The sequence below is a fragment of the Musa acuminata genome, chromosome BXJ1-6 (genome assembly GCF_036884655.1).
Source record: "Musa acuminata AAA Group cultivar baxijiao chromosome BXJ1-6, Cavendish_Baxijiao_AAA, whole genome shotgun sequence".
Lineage (NCBI taxonomy): Eukaryota > Viridiplantae > Streptophyta > Magnoliopsida > Zingiberales > Musaceae > Musa > Musa acuminata.
Genome location: NC_088332.1, coordinates 15,316,509 through 15,334,412, shown reverse-complemented (window position 1 = coordinate 15,334,412; position 17,904 = coordinate 15,316,509). Strand labels below are relative to the sequence as shown.

The 17,904-nt window shown below is 40.3% G+C and overlaps 1 protein-coding gene and 1 long non-coding RNA gene across 4 annotated transcripts; one reads left to right on the top strand and one right to left on the bottom strand.

Moving 5' to 3' along the window:
- Nucleotides 1–41: 41 nt before the first annotated feature.
- On the bottom strand, nt 42–5,059 carry LOC135587039 (F-box protein At5g39450-like). Of its 2 annotated transcripts, XM_065187725.1 has the most exons (3): nt 2,914–5,059; nt 2,319–2,579; nt 42–684 (listed from the first exon to the last, which is right to left on the bottom strand). In XM_065187725.1, exons 1-2 carry the CDS (start codon nt 4,748–4,750, stop codon nt 2,530–2,532), a joined length of 1,887 nt encoding a protein of 628 aa, XP_065043797.1. In that variant the 5' UTR covers nt 4,751–5,059; the 3' UTR covers nt 42–684; nt 2,319–2,529. The 2 variants fall into 2 exon arrangements, with proteins under 2 accessions (XP_065043797.1, XP_065043798.1); XM_065187726.1 differs by lacking the exon at nt 2,319–2,579.
- Nucleotides 5,060–5,435: 376 nt separating this feature from the next.
- LOC135676488 (uncharacterized) lies at nt 5,436–16,520 on the top strand. 2 transcript variants are annotated; one of them, XR_010514312.1, is made up of 3 exons: nt 5,436–6,358; nt 6,479–6,584; nt 15,922–16,520. It is a non-coding gene; the product is annotated as an uncharacterized LOC135676488 (long non-coding RNA). The 2 variants fall into 2 exon arrangements; XR_010514313.1 differs by having other exon boundaries at nt 5,436–6,584; nt 15,922–15,944; nt 16,188–16,520.
- The last annotated feature ends 1,384 nt before the right edge of the window (nt 16,521–17,904 follow it).

The following is a 17,904-nucleotide window of genomic DNA, read 5'->3' as shown; positions in this document are numbered from 1 at the left end:
TAAATAAATGAAAAGTAGATCATGAAAAATGAGCATAAAGATTACACAATTGACCACTAATTTTATTCATGAATTCTCACTCAGAATAAATATGCTCTTGGGATAATTCTACAATGTTCTTCCATATTGTAGAACGGAAGATAAGTTCATTCGGTACTTATCAAAAGCTTCATTGACTGAAAACACTTTGCCCGGATCAATATGCCTCGTACATTCTATCAGATGTAGTGAAGAGAGGACAAACTAAGTAGCCATCTAACAGGTTTCACACTTGAGAAATCTCATGCAGACAAAGGATGGCCTTTGACACCGTAGATTGATTGCTTAATCTGTGGAAAAGCTTCTGAGACATTCTCTTTGGTTGTGCCAACCGGAAGAAGCTTTGGTCTGCAGTCTGTCATGTTTCAAGAGTTGATGCTTTGCCTTCGATGGACCAACACAATTAAATCGAGTAACCAGCTTGAACAAAGGCAAATTCCGATCTGCAACATTGAACAATTAGCATCGACCTCAGAGACCCACTAGTACGTCTGCTCCGTTTCTCGATCAGGAGCAAGAGCAACGACGGTTTTAGAGTTATGCCCACTGATCGTATGAGCTTCACAAAACTCCTATAGTTGATGCTCACTTGGCAGCTTCCAACCACTTGATTCTTGAGGATTTATCAGATATGTGGAATGAAACCTGTACAAAAAAGCAGAATTAGGATTTGCATTATCAAACATTGATTGGTTGACCATTTTGATGTCTTGCTTGACATGAAGAGCCAAAAAAGTAAAGTGGATCAATTAACCATTTTCCTGTATGTGATCTACTGGTTAACATAGCTTTCATGGTTGCAAAGCTAAACTGCTACCAGAAAATAAGATGGAGGTTTCCAAGAGTATACTTCAGAGATTAAATGAGCACCTGATGCCACATCTAAAGAAGCCTATTCGTATTCCTTATCCAAGCAGGAAACTGGATAAAACTATATAACTATTAATGCTAGATAGTAGATACTTGGCCTCTTGTTCGTGCAGGAAACGAGATAAATTTGTATGCTGGAGGCATTGCCTCTCAAAAAATATGTAAATTGTATGATACCTGCAGCAACAAAAAGATAATGAAGACAGTGATCAGACTTTTCATTTATCTTCCAGGGAGTATAGAATTGTATGCAGAATGTGTTTGTTCCTTCTATTCCTTGCTTCTCGTGTGCATGAAATATATGCCAGAAGCATTAGATGCCAAGTTCACCACTTGTTATACATGAAATATATGTCAGAAGCATTAGATGCCAAGTTCACCACTTGTTATATACCATAAGCGTCCCCCACCAGCTACCAAATCCTTGCATTTGGCCGCGTTAAGGATATTAAAATTGATGAATATAACTTTTACTTTCATTATCATTTCTATTTATGTTAACAGCTCCTCCTAGCAGCTCGTTACAAAGTAGAGACATTTCAAGCGTGGAATTTGCAACTCTTTCTATAGCACATCTATTTTGACTTTTTTGTTAAACAAAACCTTTTTTCAGTTCTACAGGCTGTTATATTTCAAAAACAGTAAACTTGTCACGTTAAACGACATTAGATGTATCACACAATGACTTCTGATGATGGCAATTAGATAACATCTACTTATCTATAACAACTTGTACGGTAAAATAACTAAGCTCTAAAAGAATGCTCAACCATAAACTAATCATCATCATTGTTTGCATGGTTCGCAACACATTGACCCTCCCCACTGTATATGGAGTATTTTTTGCACTGGGCTGTTCTTTTTCATATGGATGTTTCAATCATTTCATCCTCTATACCTGTAAATGAAATCTTGCTTTGAGATTGCACTCTAACTGCTTTCTATAGTCTCCTTTAGTAGACTTGTTTTTCGGTGGCAATATACAGATTTCATGTAAGGCCTCTTCTTATGTTTCATTCAGTATTTTTAGTCCTTTTTTTTTCCCCAAACTCATACTACATGTTTAAAAGTGCATGACTTGCTATCCTTTGGTAAGAACAAGCTGATCTTGCGATACGCCAATTCGACTCTTGAAGGCATCATCATAATTGTAAAACAGCTACCAGTACTATCATCTAAATACTGAAAACAACATCCTCTGCTGAAAACCTTGACTAATTTCTATAGTCTTCTCTTCTAGTTGACTTGTTTTCTCAAGTCCATTTAAGATTTATGTTAGGCCTCTTTTTATGCCTCGATCATGTTTCATTTTCCTTGTCACTGTTCCCAACTTCTACTTGTTTAATTACTACATCCTTGGAAGTACATGACTTATTATCCTTTCACAAATAACATCAAGCTATTCTTACCGCATGGCAGCAGATCACTCTTCCATTCACCTCATAATTCTGAAAGTGAGTCCTATCATCTGCCACGAACCCCTTCATCTAAACTCCTAAGAAGCCTTTCTCCGCAGAGAACTTCACAAATAAGCATCCGAATCTTAGTTGGTCCATCACTCGATGATTTCATGAAAGTTCATTGATAAGTGGTCTCCCCGCGTTTTTTTTTTTTTTCAAGTCATACAGTTTCAGAGAAGGCAAGTGCTTCAGTAAGTAGCATGCCATTTTCTGTGGTCAGATAGATAAACAGGTCAGTTGCAAATGAATCAGAAACTACATATATTAGACAGCAAATGAAGTCATATGGAAACTTGGTTGAAGTTTCCACAATTTATAATCATGAAGAAGCTTACAGAAAGAATGAAAACATAGTAAAAAAGGATAATAACCTACACTAACATACTCTTAACAGATGCATACAACTGAAATTAGCTTAACAGGAAACTCGAGATTATCGAAATGCTAATCTGTCAATTCAAGATAATCATTCTGTAATTCCAATCAAATAGACTGAAATGGCAACGTAAGCAGGGCTAATCATAGTTTGGAGAAGATAAATGACCTGAATTAGTAGGGAAGCCTGCGAAGACGTTGGAGTAAGACTTTGTAAGATAGGCAAAGTTTGCAATTGGCGGCAACACGGGCACTCTTTCTCCTTTCTTTAGAAGCTCTTGCAAATCTACTCTCTGCAAGGTCAGGACAGACTTCGACTCCTTCCACACAAATGCAAGTAGTCCATTCTGGAGCACGAACAAGGAGCCAGGCTTCGATCCTGGGTACTGGAACCCATAACCACTCACAATCCCCTCCCCGGAGTAACTATTTTTTACTTCCACCTGAAGAGACTCAGCACTAGTCTCCCATGGGAATGGTTCTGATCCTATCTCATCCATCTTCGCGATGAACGTTGCCGAGCCATTGGGGTGGAGGACATAATGGGTTCCTTCCAGTATCTTGGTGCCAATTAGCAGAAGATGACCTTCGACCTCCTCGTAAGAAAGCAACAAGAAGAACAAGGCCTTCTCTGATTTGCCCTCGGAAGGCTGTCCCGGAGGCCAGCCAAAGGTGCCACCCCACAGGCCTGCATACTCTCGGCCAGCCATTGGACCCTGTAATGGGAGTTTATACAGCGCGATCCTGCTGTCGTGCATGTTCGGCCATGCCCTGTACGTAGTTAGCCTCATGTGTGTTGCTCGTAAGCTCAGTCCGATGAGATCGCCTGACCTCAAGAACTCGTGGAGCTGCGCATGCTTGTTCTTGCTGCTGCCCGAAGAACTCCCATTTCTCGAAATCGAACAGGATGCACTGGGAAAGCTGGACCTGCCCATGAATTGTTTAAAGTACCCAGTTATGGAGGAAAAGGCTCTCCCTTGGTGAGCAGCAGGACATGGCCGGTCGTCGATGGCGTTGATGTTTTCAGCACTTTGGTGCTCCATCAAACCTAATGCCAACTCAGCCACATCCCGATTGATCCATCCTCCATTAAGCTTAAGCATTTCGATGAGCTCCAACCTTCGATCTGCCAAGAGACTGGCATCATCGCAAAAAGAGGAACGTTCGAATAGAGGAGCAGAGGCCAGGTCCCGGGGGACCTTGAGGCGGACTCTGGCCGCCACCAATTCTAGAAGCCGGCGGCCATCTCTAAATGGCAATCGGTTGAAGGGAAGGGAAGAAGCCCGCGGAGCAGCCAAGGAACGGTAGATTACGGTGGCATACGACCGGCAATATTGTCTTCCTAAACTTGGACCTTTGGATTCAGAAATGGCAGGGAAGCTCCGGGCGGGGAACAAATGCTGTTTCGAGGGAAAGGTGGAGACTATGTGACGGGCATCGGCCTCTAGAAAGAGCACGTTGCAAGAGGACTCGATGGATCGGACGAAGCCAGGGTAGAGGCAGTCGAAGCCGCAGTCTCGGCCGTGGAGGAAGAAGCGAGAGGGCGCGCCGTTGGCATCGGCGAGGATCTCGAAAACCGGCGCCCAGAGAAGCGGTCCGGCGTCGAGGCCCAGGGGCCCGAGTTCCTGGGGAATGACGCGGACGCCGACGATGGAGAGGAAACCCCAGATGACGCAGACGACGTTGCCCAGCTCCGGGTTCTGATGCACCCATATGCCAAGAAGCGGTGCGACGGCAGCGAGGAAGCGGCAGAGGGCGCGGTAGGAGCGAACGCCCATTCGCCACCTGGAAAGGAGGTGGGGCGGCGGGCCGAGGCGACGGCACTGCGAGAGCCAGACCCTCTCGGAGGCCGCTATGGCCGCGTGGAGGCCGCGGCAGCAGAGGGCAAGAGCGCAGAGGTCACCGTGGCGGAGCCCGGCAGAGATGAGCGCCAGCACGTCGTCCGGCAGCCCTAAGAAAAAACCGGAGCCGCAATCCTCCGCCTCCACCGCCACCCCACCGGACATGGTTCCCAAACCGCAAAGGAGTCTCCTTTCTTCTCTCTTCTTGATCAAATACTAGAGTAAAGGCCAAAGTCGAGCAGAAGGTAGCTCCTTGCTACTCTTATCTCAGCACAGAGCCATAAAGGTAGAACCTTTCTTGGCTCTTCTCAATGGTGAACCAGAGAAGAAGCTCACCAGAGGAGCAGGTTTTATATGTAAAAATTACAATGCAACCGTGAGCTGTGGGAGAGTCTACTACTCAGGTTGTGCAGCAGCAAAGATGACTGACTGAACAGGAACAGATGCTCCTCAACTGTGGAATGGTAGTAAATTGCACAATCTAATTGATTCGTATGCTGTTTGTTTCTTTAGTGCTCAGCAAGTTTGAAATCAGAACCTCATTAGATCCTGAGGTGGATGTATGTGGTTTGTCATACCACAAGCAACTTATTTACGCTTTCACATTCTGTGGAGATGTGCAGTCACAATACTGCCATGTGAATCGTCTCTTGGCACACCAAGTCTTTATCCAGAGGAGTTCTACCAATCAATGTTCCCACGCCTCTGTTCACCGCTACTGATCTGAAAGATGATTGCCGCCTGGGATGATCACTTGTGTTCCGATTCCCTACTCAGTTCAGACTCCGAAAAGTCAAACATTGACTAGGGTTTCAGCTTCAACTGGTAGAGCAGTTCAATCATGTTCACAGAGGTGAAAGCAACAAGGAAGAAGCCTCCAGAAAACTATGGGTTGTCAATCACTTCCTTTTCCTTCTGTCATCTCCGAAGCAGGTGACGACTTGTGTCCTGGACCTATTTGGAAGGACATGATCTGAAACTTCATTCGTGGATTAAGATGAGGAGGTTTGACAGTAGTAATCTGAGCTGCTCGGAAACAAGAGAGCAGAGACACGAGAGGGACAAGTAACAGGGCATGTCGAGACGGCAAGATTGACTGGTCCGAAACCTGCGGTCGCATGCGAGAATGATGCATGGGATGCACACAAAGACACGTGGAAAGCAGTACGGGCTTTCAAGTGATGCCCATATAACGGCCCAATAAAAGCCGCGGGTAAAACCCATCTTGTCGAACAATTCGACCTAAAGGGGACACGAAAGGGGTTCGCACACCTATGGAAGGAATTCGCAGGCGATACGTTGCACCGCACTCGCTTAACCGACCTGATCATAATTCGCGATTCCAGTGGGTCCCGGTGGGAGCCATCTCAGATCCATTCATGAGAAAGGTAGCGTACTTTGGACAGCGTGAACGGGTATCAAAAGCACAACCGGAAAAGGTATTCCATATCAGGCTCTCTCAACCAAGGCTTCGAACAGGGAAATAATAGCCTTCTCACCGATCGGAGAAATCGGGACCCACAGGAGACTACCGCCACTAATCTATGCGACAAGAAGAACAGGGGCCCAACCGGAAGGAAACGCATTCCCCGCCAAGCCAAGAAAAGAGTTCAAACCCCTTTCTTGCTCTTCGCTCTGTGACATCGACGCGAACGGTGAGCCGATGAAAAGGGATAGGAGACCAGATGACAACGGTAGCGACAACGAAGGGGGAGCGTCGCCGGAGAAGAAGGCGAATCTGGAGGAGACACCAACGAGATCATTATCCGCAAGGTGAGCCGTATCGAGCACACACCGCCGAACCCCAAGCCCGTGTTCTCGTTTCCTCCCCGTTCTCGAGCGCATTGTGTCGTTCCGATAAGGGTTTTGATTCTCTTGTTTTACGAGGTGAAGCTGTCGAATAAACGGAGGGTTTCCGTGAGGAAATGGAAGGCGGTGGCCGTGGTGTACTTCCGAGAATTGTACTTCAAGAAGGGCAAACCGCATCCGGGGATGAAAGGTTTCTACTAGTTCTTTAGTACTTCAAAGATTTTGCTTTGTTATTGTTGCTTTAGGGATTAAACATTCCTGGGTTTTTGCCTTTTCTGCATTCATGGGAGTTATGGCTAAAAGTTCGTTTTAATTTCCTTGATTCTTTAGTCTCGTGTCATTTTCTGCTCTAATCATGAATTGGGCCTCGTACAATTCTTGCAAGTTTTGGCTATGTAATTTTAGTCTCGATTTTAGTCGTTAATTCAACGTGATGGATTGACCCGAACTGGCCCCTGTTTCTTTTAATCTTATCACATTTGAAATTTGATGATGGTCCACTTCAGGATGAGATCCGACCTGGAAATCCAAAAAGGATTTCCCTGCTAGGATATCTGACCGGGATGCCCAACCAGGATGCTCGACTTGAGCCTACCGAGTCATTTAGCTTGTGGTGAATTCTTTTGAGTTCAACGAGTGTTCAATTGTCTGATCTTGATCTAGGTGTTTCCTACGAGGTCGGTGTAATGGGAATATCTGATGAGACTCCTACAAAGCTCAAGTTAGTACTCGACTGTAGGGGAGAAAAGACCGAAGGGATCGAGGTTGGTTTAGAGTGTTGGAGCTCATTGCTGACCTAGAGAGGCCCGTATTTATAGTATTTGATCAGTGATTTTTGTTTGTTGCAGAAGATTAAACACGTAAATGAAGATTAACCACATTCCCTGATAAGCTAACCATCTGTATGTAGTTATATGGGTTGATAAATCATTCGGGAAACCAAAATGTTAACAGAACTTCAGTAAACATTCATTATCTTGTTCAGTTTTGTGGTCGGAGAATAATATACAGAAAATGATAATTTAACAATCTACACTCATTCATTTGTGCTGAATTTTTATGAGTAGATAGATTTGTACACCTTTTAGTCGTCTGTCAGGAGTGGCATCAAAGAATGCCACCTTTTAGTCATCTCTTCTCCGGTTTCACTTCTTTTCCCGAATTTCGCCAATTTACTGTTAGGACCGGAGCGACACTAAGAGGGGGGGGTGAATTAGTGCAACAGTAAAGTATGATAAACTTTCGACGATTTAAACACTTTCGGAAACTTCGTACGATAAAATCAATGTTTCGTTTGAAACCGTTTCGATTACGTTTTAACTTGAAGGCAGTAAGTTATTGAAGGGGTTTGCAGTAAGGTAATAGCAGGAAGTAAATGCAAACCAGAGAAGACGGTAGTTTATAGTGGTTCGGTCAATCGTGACCTACATCCACTCCTCTGATTCCTCTTCCGTCGAGGCCACGGGCATCCACTAATGATCTTCCTTTACTAGGCGAAGATCAACCTCCTTCTTACACCCCTCTTACAACCTCTTACAAGTGGTTCACCCTTTTACAAAGATTTCAATGAAAAGAAAGGAGGTGAACACTTAAGCTATTGAAAACAAGACTTTTCCTAAAGCTTTTCTCAACTTCTAGCTTCTCAAAAGGTTGTATTCTCTGCTGAGAAATGAGGGGTATTTATAGGCCTCAAGAGGATTCAAATTTGGGCTCCAAAATTTGAATTCTCTTTGGTTTCCGAGGCCGGCGGTGCCACCGCCCAGCCAAGCGGTGCCACCGCCTAGTCTAGGCGGTGCCACCGCTTAGGCCAATTCAGCTCACTGGTTGGGCTCCAAACTTGGCCCAAACCAGTCCGAACTCGGGCCCAATTGGCCCCTACTTGGGTTATAGGATTAACACCTAATCCTAACCCTAATTAACGTGCTAACTACGAATTTAAAGACATTTTCTAAGCTATTACAAAGTCCGTAAGTCAAGACTTCTTCCGGCGAGCTTCCGGCGAACTTCCGGCGGTCTTCCGATAAACTCTCGGAAACCATTCTGCGGACTCCCAGCAAGCTCCTAGACTTCACGATTTGATCTTGGCGAGTTCCAATGAGCTTCTTCGGCAAGCTCCGATCTTTCTCGGCGAGCTCCACGAACTTCCAACGAACCTTCCGGTGAGCTTCCGAAAAACCCTTCGGCAAGCTCCCTACTCATTCTCGGCTAGTTCCGGCAACATTCCCGACGAACCTTCGGACTTCCGTCGAACTCTCGAACTCGCAACAAATCCTTCGCACTTGACTCCGACACTTTGTTTCGCTTTATGTCTTCATCGTTATCGTAGTTAATCCTGCACACATAAGTAAAAACTCTACTCCGATCTAGACAATTATTACAACGCGAATTGACATTCTATTGCCCGGCACGTCATTGGTTGGCGCTTCGTCCGATTCTTCAGCGCATCGTCCTCTCTTGCGGCTTGTTGCCCAATCGACGGTTGACCTCCGCAACCCCGATATCCTTGGCGTAATTCCGCTCTCCTTGGCCCGATGCCCGACGTCCGAAGCCTTCTGCCGTCCAATATCCTGACGTGATATCCTCCGGTGCAACGTTAATTCCTCCTGCGTTAATTGTCTAATCCTGATCGAGTAGACCTGCATCACTCAAAATGTAATTTAAATTATAAACACATATCAAGTGGTTTCATCATCAAAATACGAGATTCAACAATCTCCCCCTTTTTGATGATGACAACCACTTAATGACGGAGTTAACCTTAACTCCCGGAGTTTGAACAAACTCCCCCTATCAATATGCCATATTGATAGAACCTTGAATTCAAACAGAATTTAAGTCATTGCAATATCTATCATGAATACTTGCAACACATCATCATGAACATGTGCATAAACTTATGCATCACATGTCATGTCATCAACATACTTCTCCCCCTTTGTCATCAACAGAAAGGAGAAGTACCACAATCAAGTGTTTGTTATATGGGTTCAACTCATTGTATGAAAAAAATAATATTAAATTTTTATTATCATGCAATCTAGCAATTTTACAATGTTATAGAACTTGCAAGCTAGCAATTTAGAGATGTTCAAGAAAGCAACTCTTGCTTCTTGAAATATGCAAGTTTTATAAGCTAGCAAATTCAAATATATGCAAGTTGGCATATTTGCTTTTCTTGAAATAGGCACGATAGCACATTTTTGCATTTTCTTGATGTTTCAAGCTAGCAATTCTCGGTGATGTTCAAGATAGCAATTTCTTCTCTTTTGAGAAGTGCAATTTTTGTTTTTTTCTTGAATTGTGCTAGCAATCTATCTCCCCCTTTGTCATTGTCAAAAAGAAGGGAAAAACCCTTTACATCAATTTCTAAATCATGACAAAGGTAAGTAATCATTCTTCTTTGTGCATCATTATAGTTTCAATGCACAAATTCATTAACATTACATTTCATTTTTTTTTTTATGCACGATACCGAATCATCATTATGAGCATATTAAACATGATATTCAAGCATTCATGATATATCATTTTGGCAACATGATCATAGCTATTCAAATGATGGTATCTAAATGTCAAAATTCATTACATCCTATCATGCATGATTATTGACTTCTCATTTGTATTTCATGCATTATTTCATTTCATCTCATAAGAAATATCAAGAAGAGTTATTGGGTGATGAGATAAATATTTTATGAATACACGGAATTGTATAAAAATCATATCATAAGTGTTTCATGTATTCATATTATCACATGAAGCATACAAGACAATAATGCAAAGAAATCATGTCATAAAGGATATCAATGTGAAAATTCAGCAAAGATCACATGATACAATCACAAAGCATGATATAATTATGCGATATATCATGAGATGATAATTTATCATATCAATGAAAGATATCAATTGTTAAACATGATATGATAATAGTCTCAAAATTTTCAATTTGTGATACATGTGATACATTGCGATACACTAAAAACTTTAATGCGATGCTTTTAAGGATATCAACCTATTTTTGATACAAAGCATGGCAAGAGCAATTATATTACAAGTTTTCTAAGTTTTGTATTTTTTGCTTCTTTCGAAATAGCAATTCTTTGTTTTTCTTTATATTGCAAGATTTGTAATTCATTGGTAGTGTTCATGATAGCAAGCTCTTTCAATGAAATGATCGAGCTAGCAAATTTTTCTTTCTTTGAAATATGCAGGCTAGTAAACTAACTCCCCCTTTATCATTATCGAAAAGAAGGGAGAACTCAATGGCTAAAAATTTCAACCATTCAACAAGCCAAATATGCAAAGAATTCATGAAAGATATCAATAAGGATCAATTCGTGAATACCAAAGATATGATTCATGGTTCATTAAAATTCTTCTTAACAAGTTCACGATCAAGATTCATATAATTCATAATAAAGCAAATTGATATACAATCATCACACAAGACATACAAGGCAAAGAAATCTTGTTATTTCTATATTATGAAATATATGATATCAAGGCTCATGATTCATTTGAAAAGATATAGCACAAAGAGCAACTTGAAACATTCTTATCAAGATCACATTTTAAAACATTCCAAGTATCAAGATATCAATATGACACTTCATTGAATTCTGAGAAATCAAAAGACAAGTTACAAAAAAAAAAAAATCATAATCAAATTATCATTTTTGAGATTCATACCATGTTATTACTATTTCATCAAAATCAATTTCAAGATTCACACAATATCATGAAATCATTAATCTCGATAAGATGGGAAAAGCATTTTCTTTTTAAGTGATTCTTTTAACACATCATAAAAAAAAAAAAAACTCATTCATAATTCAAGTGATTTACAAGATATCATAAATGAATTTATCACTTGTATTTCATCAAAATCGAGAACTCTAGAGATAGAAAATGATTGAAGCATTTAACATGATTGAAGCATGATTCATATTTAAAATGTATCTTATGTCGTAAATACGAATCAAGCATTTGTCAAATCTGAAATCATCCTCAAAATTACATTCAATAAATTCATATATGACAAGCATAGATTTATTGAAAAATCAATAAGATAAAGGATTATATTTCATTTTTATAAATTTCTATTCATGTGATTTGCTTATTATAAGCATGTCTTTGCTTTAAAAATAATGCAACATTCAAGATAGAAAGGTAAATTTTGTAAAATAAATTATCAAGCATGATTCCATGATAACATCCTTTTAATATCTTGATATTCATTATCAAGTATGATTTCAAAAAGTATGTTCAAGAGAAATTATTAAGACCAAATGCATGATACACTCATTTGTTTTCAAAATATTCATCATATTTATTTTCATGAGATTCACAAGATTGGTAAACTAAATTCATTAATCTCAATAGGATATAATATTCATTTCCATTTCATACAATTGATTTCAAGAGAGGGTGTTCAAGTCTTTTTGTGAAAACATGTATCATCATTTAAAATCGGAAAGATCAAAAATCATAAAAAAAAGTGCAACACATAATTCAAAAAAAAATTATTTCAACTCATTACTTCAAGTCAAACATGATTTCATTTAATCAAAATTGAATAACTTCAAGATCAATAAATCATTATGTATAACAATCATCAAGTATGATACAAACTTTTCAAAACATTTATCATGATAAGGCATATAAGCCAAATAAACTATTAAATATAAAGCATATTCATCAATGATGGTTTCATTGGGCATAAGGCATTTTCGAACAAAATTATTTTGTTATTTGTTGTAGTCATACATTTTTCTTTTTAGGTGAATCTATCTTTTCATGCTTAAATTTTTTAATTTTTCAAAGATGCTAAAAAGAAAAACATGATATAATTTTTGAAAAATAATTTTTTATTTCCTATTCCTACTATCTAAATTAAGCACTCATGAAAAACTTCAAGTAATTTCAAAATAATTCAAGAGAGTTGAGTTACTTACCTTATAGTCGAAGCTCGTCAAAGCCCAATTCGTCGTTTCACCTTTGGAAGTTCTTGATTCATCCTTGGATGCCTTCCTTTTCTTTGGCCTCTTCCTCCGTTCAAGTTCATTGTTTATTTTAGATTTTTGTTTAATGAACTTATTAAGAGTTAGTGTTCGAAGTTCAAGTTCATCATTGTCCTCATCACTTGAGTCATCGCTCAAGTGGCATTCATTTGTTCGGAGTTCCAAATCCTTCCTATTCTTTGGAAGGTGGTTCAAGTGTTCATTGTATTCATCATGTGCATTGCGCACCATTTCATATGTCATCAATGAGCCGATAAGTTCTTCAAGTGGAAAAATATTTAAATCTTTTGTTTCTTGTATTGCCGTTGCTTTTGATTCCCAAGCTTTAGAAAGTGATCGTAAAACTTTACTAACAAGTTCAAAATTTGAGAAACATTTGCCAAGAGCTTGTAAACCATTGACGACATCCGTAAAACGGGTGTACATGTCAACAATGGTTTCGCTCGGCTTCATTCGAAAAAGCTCGAAATCATGCATTAAAATGTTGATTTTCGAATCTTTAACTCTAGAAGTGCCTTCGTGTGTGATTTCAAGAGTCTATCATATGTCGAAAGCTGTTTCGCACAAAGAAAACCGATTGAACTCATTTTTGTCCAAAGCGCAAAATAAGACATTCATAGTCTTTGCGTTTAAAGAAAAATACTTCTTCTCCAAATCCGACCATTCGATCATCGGTTTAGAGGGAAGTTGAAAACTGTTTTCAACAATATTCCATAAATCCAAATTTATAGAAATCAAGAAAACTCTCATTCGAGTTTTCCAATAAGTGTAGTCCAATCCGTTAAACAACGGTGGACGAACAACCGAAAAGCCTTCTTGAAAGCCATGAAGAGCCATTTCTCTCGGGTGTAAATCCGAAATGAGAAATACCGGGCTCTGATACCAATTGTTAGGACCGGAGCGGCACTAAGAGGGGGGGGGGGGGTGAATTAGTGCAACGGTAAAGTATGATAAACTTTCGACGATTTAAACACTTTCGGAAACTTCGTACGATAAAATCAACGTTTCGTTTGAAACTGTTTCGATTGCGTTTTAACTTAAAGGCAGTAAGCTATTGAAGGGGTTTGCAGTAAGGTAATAGCAGGAAGTAAATGCAAACCAGAGAAGACGATAGTTTATAGTGGTTCGGTCAATCGTGACCTACATCCACTCCTCTGATTCCTCTTCCGTCGAGGCCATGGGCATCCACTAATGATCTTCCTTTACTAGGCGAAGATCAACCTCCTTCTTACACCCCTCTTACAACCTCTTACAAGTGGTTCACCCTTTTACAAAGATTTCAATGAAAAGAAAGGAGGTGAACACTCAAGCTATTGAAAACAAGACTTTTCCTAAAGCTTTTCTCAACTTCTAGCTTTTCAAAAGGTTGTATTCTCTGTTGAGAAATGAGGGGTATTTATAGGCCTCAAGAGGATTCAAATTTGGGCTCCAAAATTTGAATTCTCTTTGGTTTCCGAGGCCGGCGGTGCCACCGCCTGTCAGTGGCGGTGCCACCGCCCAGTCTAGGCGGTGCCACCGCCTAGGCCAATTCAGCTCACTGGTTGGGCTCCAAACTTGGCCCAAACCAGTCCGAACTCGGGCCCAATTGGCCCCTACTTGGGTTATAGGATTAACACCTAATCCTAACCCTAATTAACATGCTAACTACGAATTTAAAGACATTTTCTAAGCTATTACAAAGTCCGTAAGTCAAGACTTCTTCCGATGAACTTCCGGCGGTCTTCCGATAAACTCTTGGAAACCATTCTGCGGACTCCCGGCAAGCTCCTAGACTTCACGATTTGATCTTGGTGAGTTCCAATGAGCTTCTTCGGCAAGCTCCGATCTTTCTCGGCGAGCTCCGCGAACTTCCAACAAACCTTCCGGTGAGCTTCTGAAAAACCCTTCGGCAAGCTCCCTACTCATTCTCGGCTAGTTCCGGCAACATTCCTGACGAACCTTCGGACTTCCGTCGAACTCACGAACTCGCAACAAATCCTTCGCGCTTGATTCCGACACTTTGTTTCGCTTTATGTCTTCATCGTTATCGTAGTTAATCCTGCACACACAAGTAAAAACTCTACTCCGATCTAGACAATTATTACAACGCGAATTGACATTCTGTTGCCCAGCACGTCATTGGTTGGCGCTTCGTCCGATTCTTCAGCGCTTCGTCCTCTCTTGCGGCTTGTTGCCCAATCGACGGTTGACCTCTGCAACCCCGATATCCTTGGCGTAATTCCGCTCTCCTTGGCCCGATGCCCGACGTCCGAAGCCTTCTACCGTCCAATATCCTGACGTGATCTCCTCCGGTGCAATGTCAATTCCTCCTGCGTTAACTGTCTAATCCTGATCGAGTAGACCTGCATCACTCAAAATGCAGTTTAAATTATAAACATATATCAAGTGATTTCATCATCAAAATACGAGATTCAACATTTACATCTACTATTACATTTACATCAAGAAATAGCTCTTTTGCTAGCAGCACTGTACTGCATTAGTGATAGTTGTAAAATAAATGAAGAATGTGAACAAGACTATGATGCATATCTTTCATAGAAAGTTCATGTCTTGGGCACTGGCTCCCTTTCTCAACCTTCACCTCATGAGTACTTATACTGATGTGCTTGCTCTATCATGGGATTTCAGTATTCATACGACATAGGTATCAGCTTGTTATAATTTGGCTAAATTGTCCTCTCAGTCCAGACTGGCATTTGATGCCTCTTTCAATTTAATTCTCTTTCTGTTCAACTTTCATCGTCAGTATCTTTCCCTGGAGCTCTTTTCTTCATATATTGGGTAGTTATTTCTCCAAAGCTTCCTTGGTTCTGTATTATATTAGGTTTTGAACGGCAACAATCTAGCTTTACCTTTTGCATAGCATTGATTTAGGAGTGTTGTGTTTGTTCCTAGTTTGGTACTTTTCTTTATAATCTAGCAATTACCTAGTCATATTTATGAAAATCTACACTACCTTCTTTAATATTGTTGCCGTCCACTAGCTAATCATAATTCCAGCATGTAAGACTAATGCATGGGTACTTGAAATATGCACTCTTATTCATTCTCCTTTGTCTGGATCGCTTGAGTCTTAACTTTCTCCAGTCGGCTTCATATTCTTTATTGCAACAGCAAGATCTTAGTTAATGCAAAGATAACTTGACATGAAGAGATAAGTACAGTTGTGTATCGTGAAGATCATGATTGGCTTCTATAGGTGACAATGATGCAAACAAGGAGCCTTTTATTCTTCTCTATATTCAGATATGTCAAATTGGAAACAAGTTAAGATTACTAAATGATCTTAGAGACCACACTGTCGCCCATTATGAGCTTCTGCTGAATTGAATATTGTACTTGAATTATTGACATCTCAAAGTGATTTCTATATCTACTAAACCCTCTCTAGATTTTGTCCAAACATGGTGCAACTTTCTTCCTGTGTTGTTTAGTAGGAATATAGTTCTTTTATGCTATGATTCCAAATTTGCTAACAAAGGCTCATTGCTTTCCTTGTAGGCATATCACTGTCTGCAGACCAGGTACTCGTCACTACATTATTGTGGTGGTGCTTTTCATCATATCATGGTTTTACGTTCTGGATAATTCTCCAATGGTTTGTGAAGTTAAGCCATCTCAGGAGCTCAATGATCACATTCTCTCTTTTCATTTTTATGCTGTTCTAAAATTTTCTTGTAACTACACTGCAGAACTTTGATTGTGTGGTCTAATTTCCATTTTCATATTTTGCCAATCTCATTTTGATCTTTTCTTGTTCTTGTCAGATGAAGGGGAATACACTGTGAACATATTGAAGATATCATAGGCTTCTTATTGGTGAGAGAAGTATAACTTGGGAATGTTTCCTGTTGCGAATTTTGATTTGTGGTGTAAATGCGAATATGGAACAACATTTGAAGTAAACACTGCTGAGACGAGCTATCATAATAGACTAACCCCATTTTGTGCAAAACTTGTCCATGAGGAGTCGTCCAAATCTTCATTTCGATGATTGACATGTTAAACCATGAAATGATTGAGGGGAATCCGTGGACAAATAAAGGTACCTATTCACATGTGATTGTGGAAGAAAAATCTTGTATGGTTGACAATTTCGATGGAAAATGATTTATCTGTTCTGTCTGTTGCAATTATTAGAGGCATCTGAAATTTCATATTTAGTCCAAAGAATTTACAAGGATGTTGATGTCTCATCACCATATCTGTGAGTCTAATTTGTGGAATCGAGTGTGCTCTTGCTTATCATTAACGAGTACAGGTTTTGTATCTTCCATCATCGTTGAGCAGTTTGAGAGGCTGACAGTTGCTGAGCATCGAACCTCTCGTCCGCTATCTGCTTGATACAGGTAATCATCCTCGATACTTGGCCTTACCCATCGTTCTATTAGTCCTGCATATATGACATCCGTGATGATTCAATTTGATGTTTGCTTCAGACGATCGATCGAGTCTTGTTGATGGTGTTAGAGCTAGCCCCGGTATATTTACCAAAGGGTAATTTTGGCAACACAACAAAGACAATAAAGCGGAAATAATAAAAGCGACAAGAACAAACAAAACACCAGAACACCAGATATACGTGGTTCGGTCAAATGACTTTGACCTACATCCACGGAAGAAAGAGGAGCAAATTACTATTATAAAAGAGGGACACTTACAAATGCCTTAGGAAATGTTCCTAGGCCATAAAACACCTTCAGCTTCCTAAACAAAAAGACTTCAAACCATAAGCAGGTTTTCTTGTGATGCCTGCTGTACTTCTTGTGGTGTCTGTGGTACTTCTCGTGGTGTGTCTAACATCAAAGCTCAGGCCCTTATTTATAGTTCCAAGACGAGACAACAAGTCTGATTTTCCCGACGTGGGACTATGGGACTTGCCAAACTAACAAATCTCCACCTTGGCATGTCCCAACAAAACTTGCTCCACCTTCTTCACAAAAGCCCCAACGGGCAATCACCAACAATGAACACCAACCAAGTCCAAGCACTGCTTGAACTTGTAAACCGGAACATGCTTCGTAAGCATATCAACTGGATTGTCCTTCGTATGAATTTTCTGAACAAGGACTTTTCCTTCGGCAATCAACCACTTAGCGGAATTATCAAAAGAAACTGCATCTGAATAGGAAGTAGGCTCACCAACTTCACTTGTTTCTTCTACAACAGACAAAGCATATGCAACCAAATTTGCATACCTTTGTGGTGGTCGAATATTTCTCATATGACGCATATGCCATAATTTGGTGATGTCAGAATCAGACAATGATGATGACGAAACTGCAACTGAACCTGTCAACTGAACCTGTGACAGTAGTTCCCTGCAAAATATACAAGCTACCAGACCTATAAGCTTTCATAACAATAAGAGCACTTCTAGAAACTTTCATAACTCCACCTTCAGCTGTGTATTTACACCTAAGGGCCTCTAGGGTGCCTAAAGAGATGAGATTCTTTTTCAAATCAGGAACATGTCTAACATTA

Coding starts and splice junctions, on each gene's coding strand:
- LOC135587039 (XM_065187725.1), bottom strand. CDS start 4,750: ATGTCCGGTGGGGTGGCGGTGGAGGCGGAGGATTGCGGCTCCGGTTTT. Junction 2,580..2,913: donor AGGCTTCCCTACTAATTCAG/GTCATTTATCTT, acceptor ATCTGACCACAG/AAAATGGCATGCTACTTACT.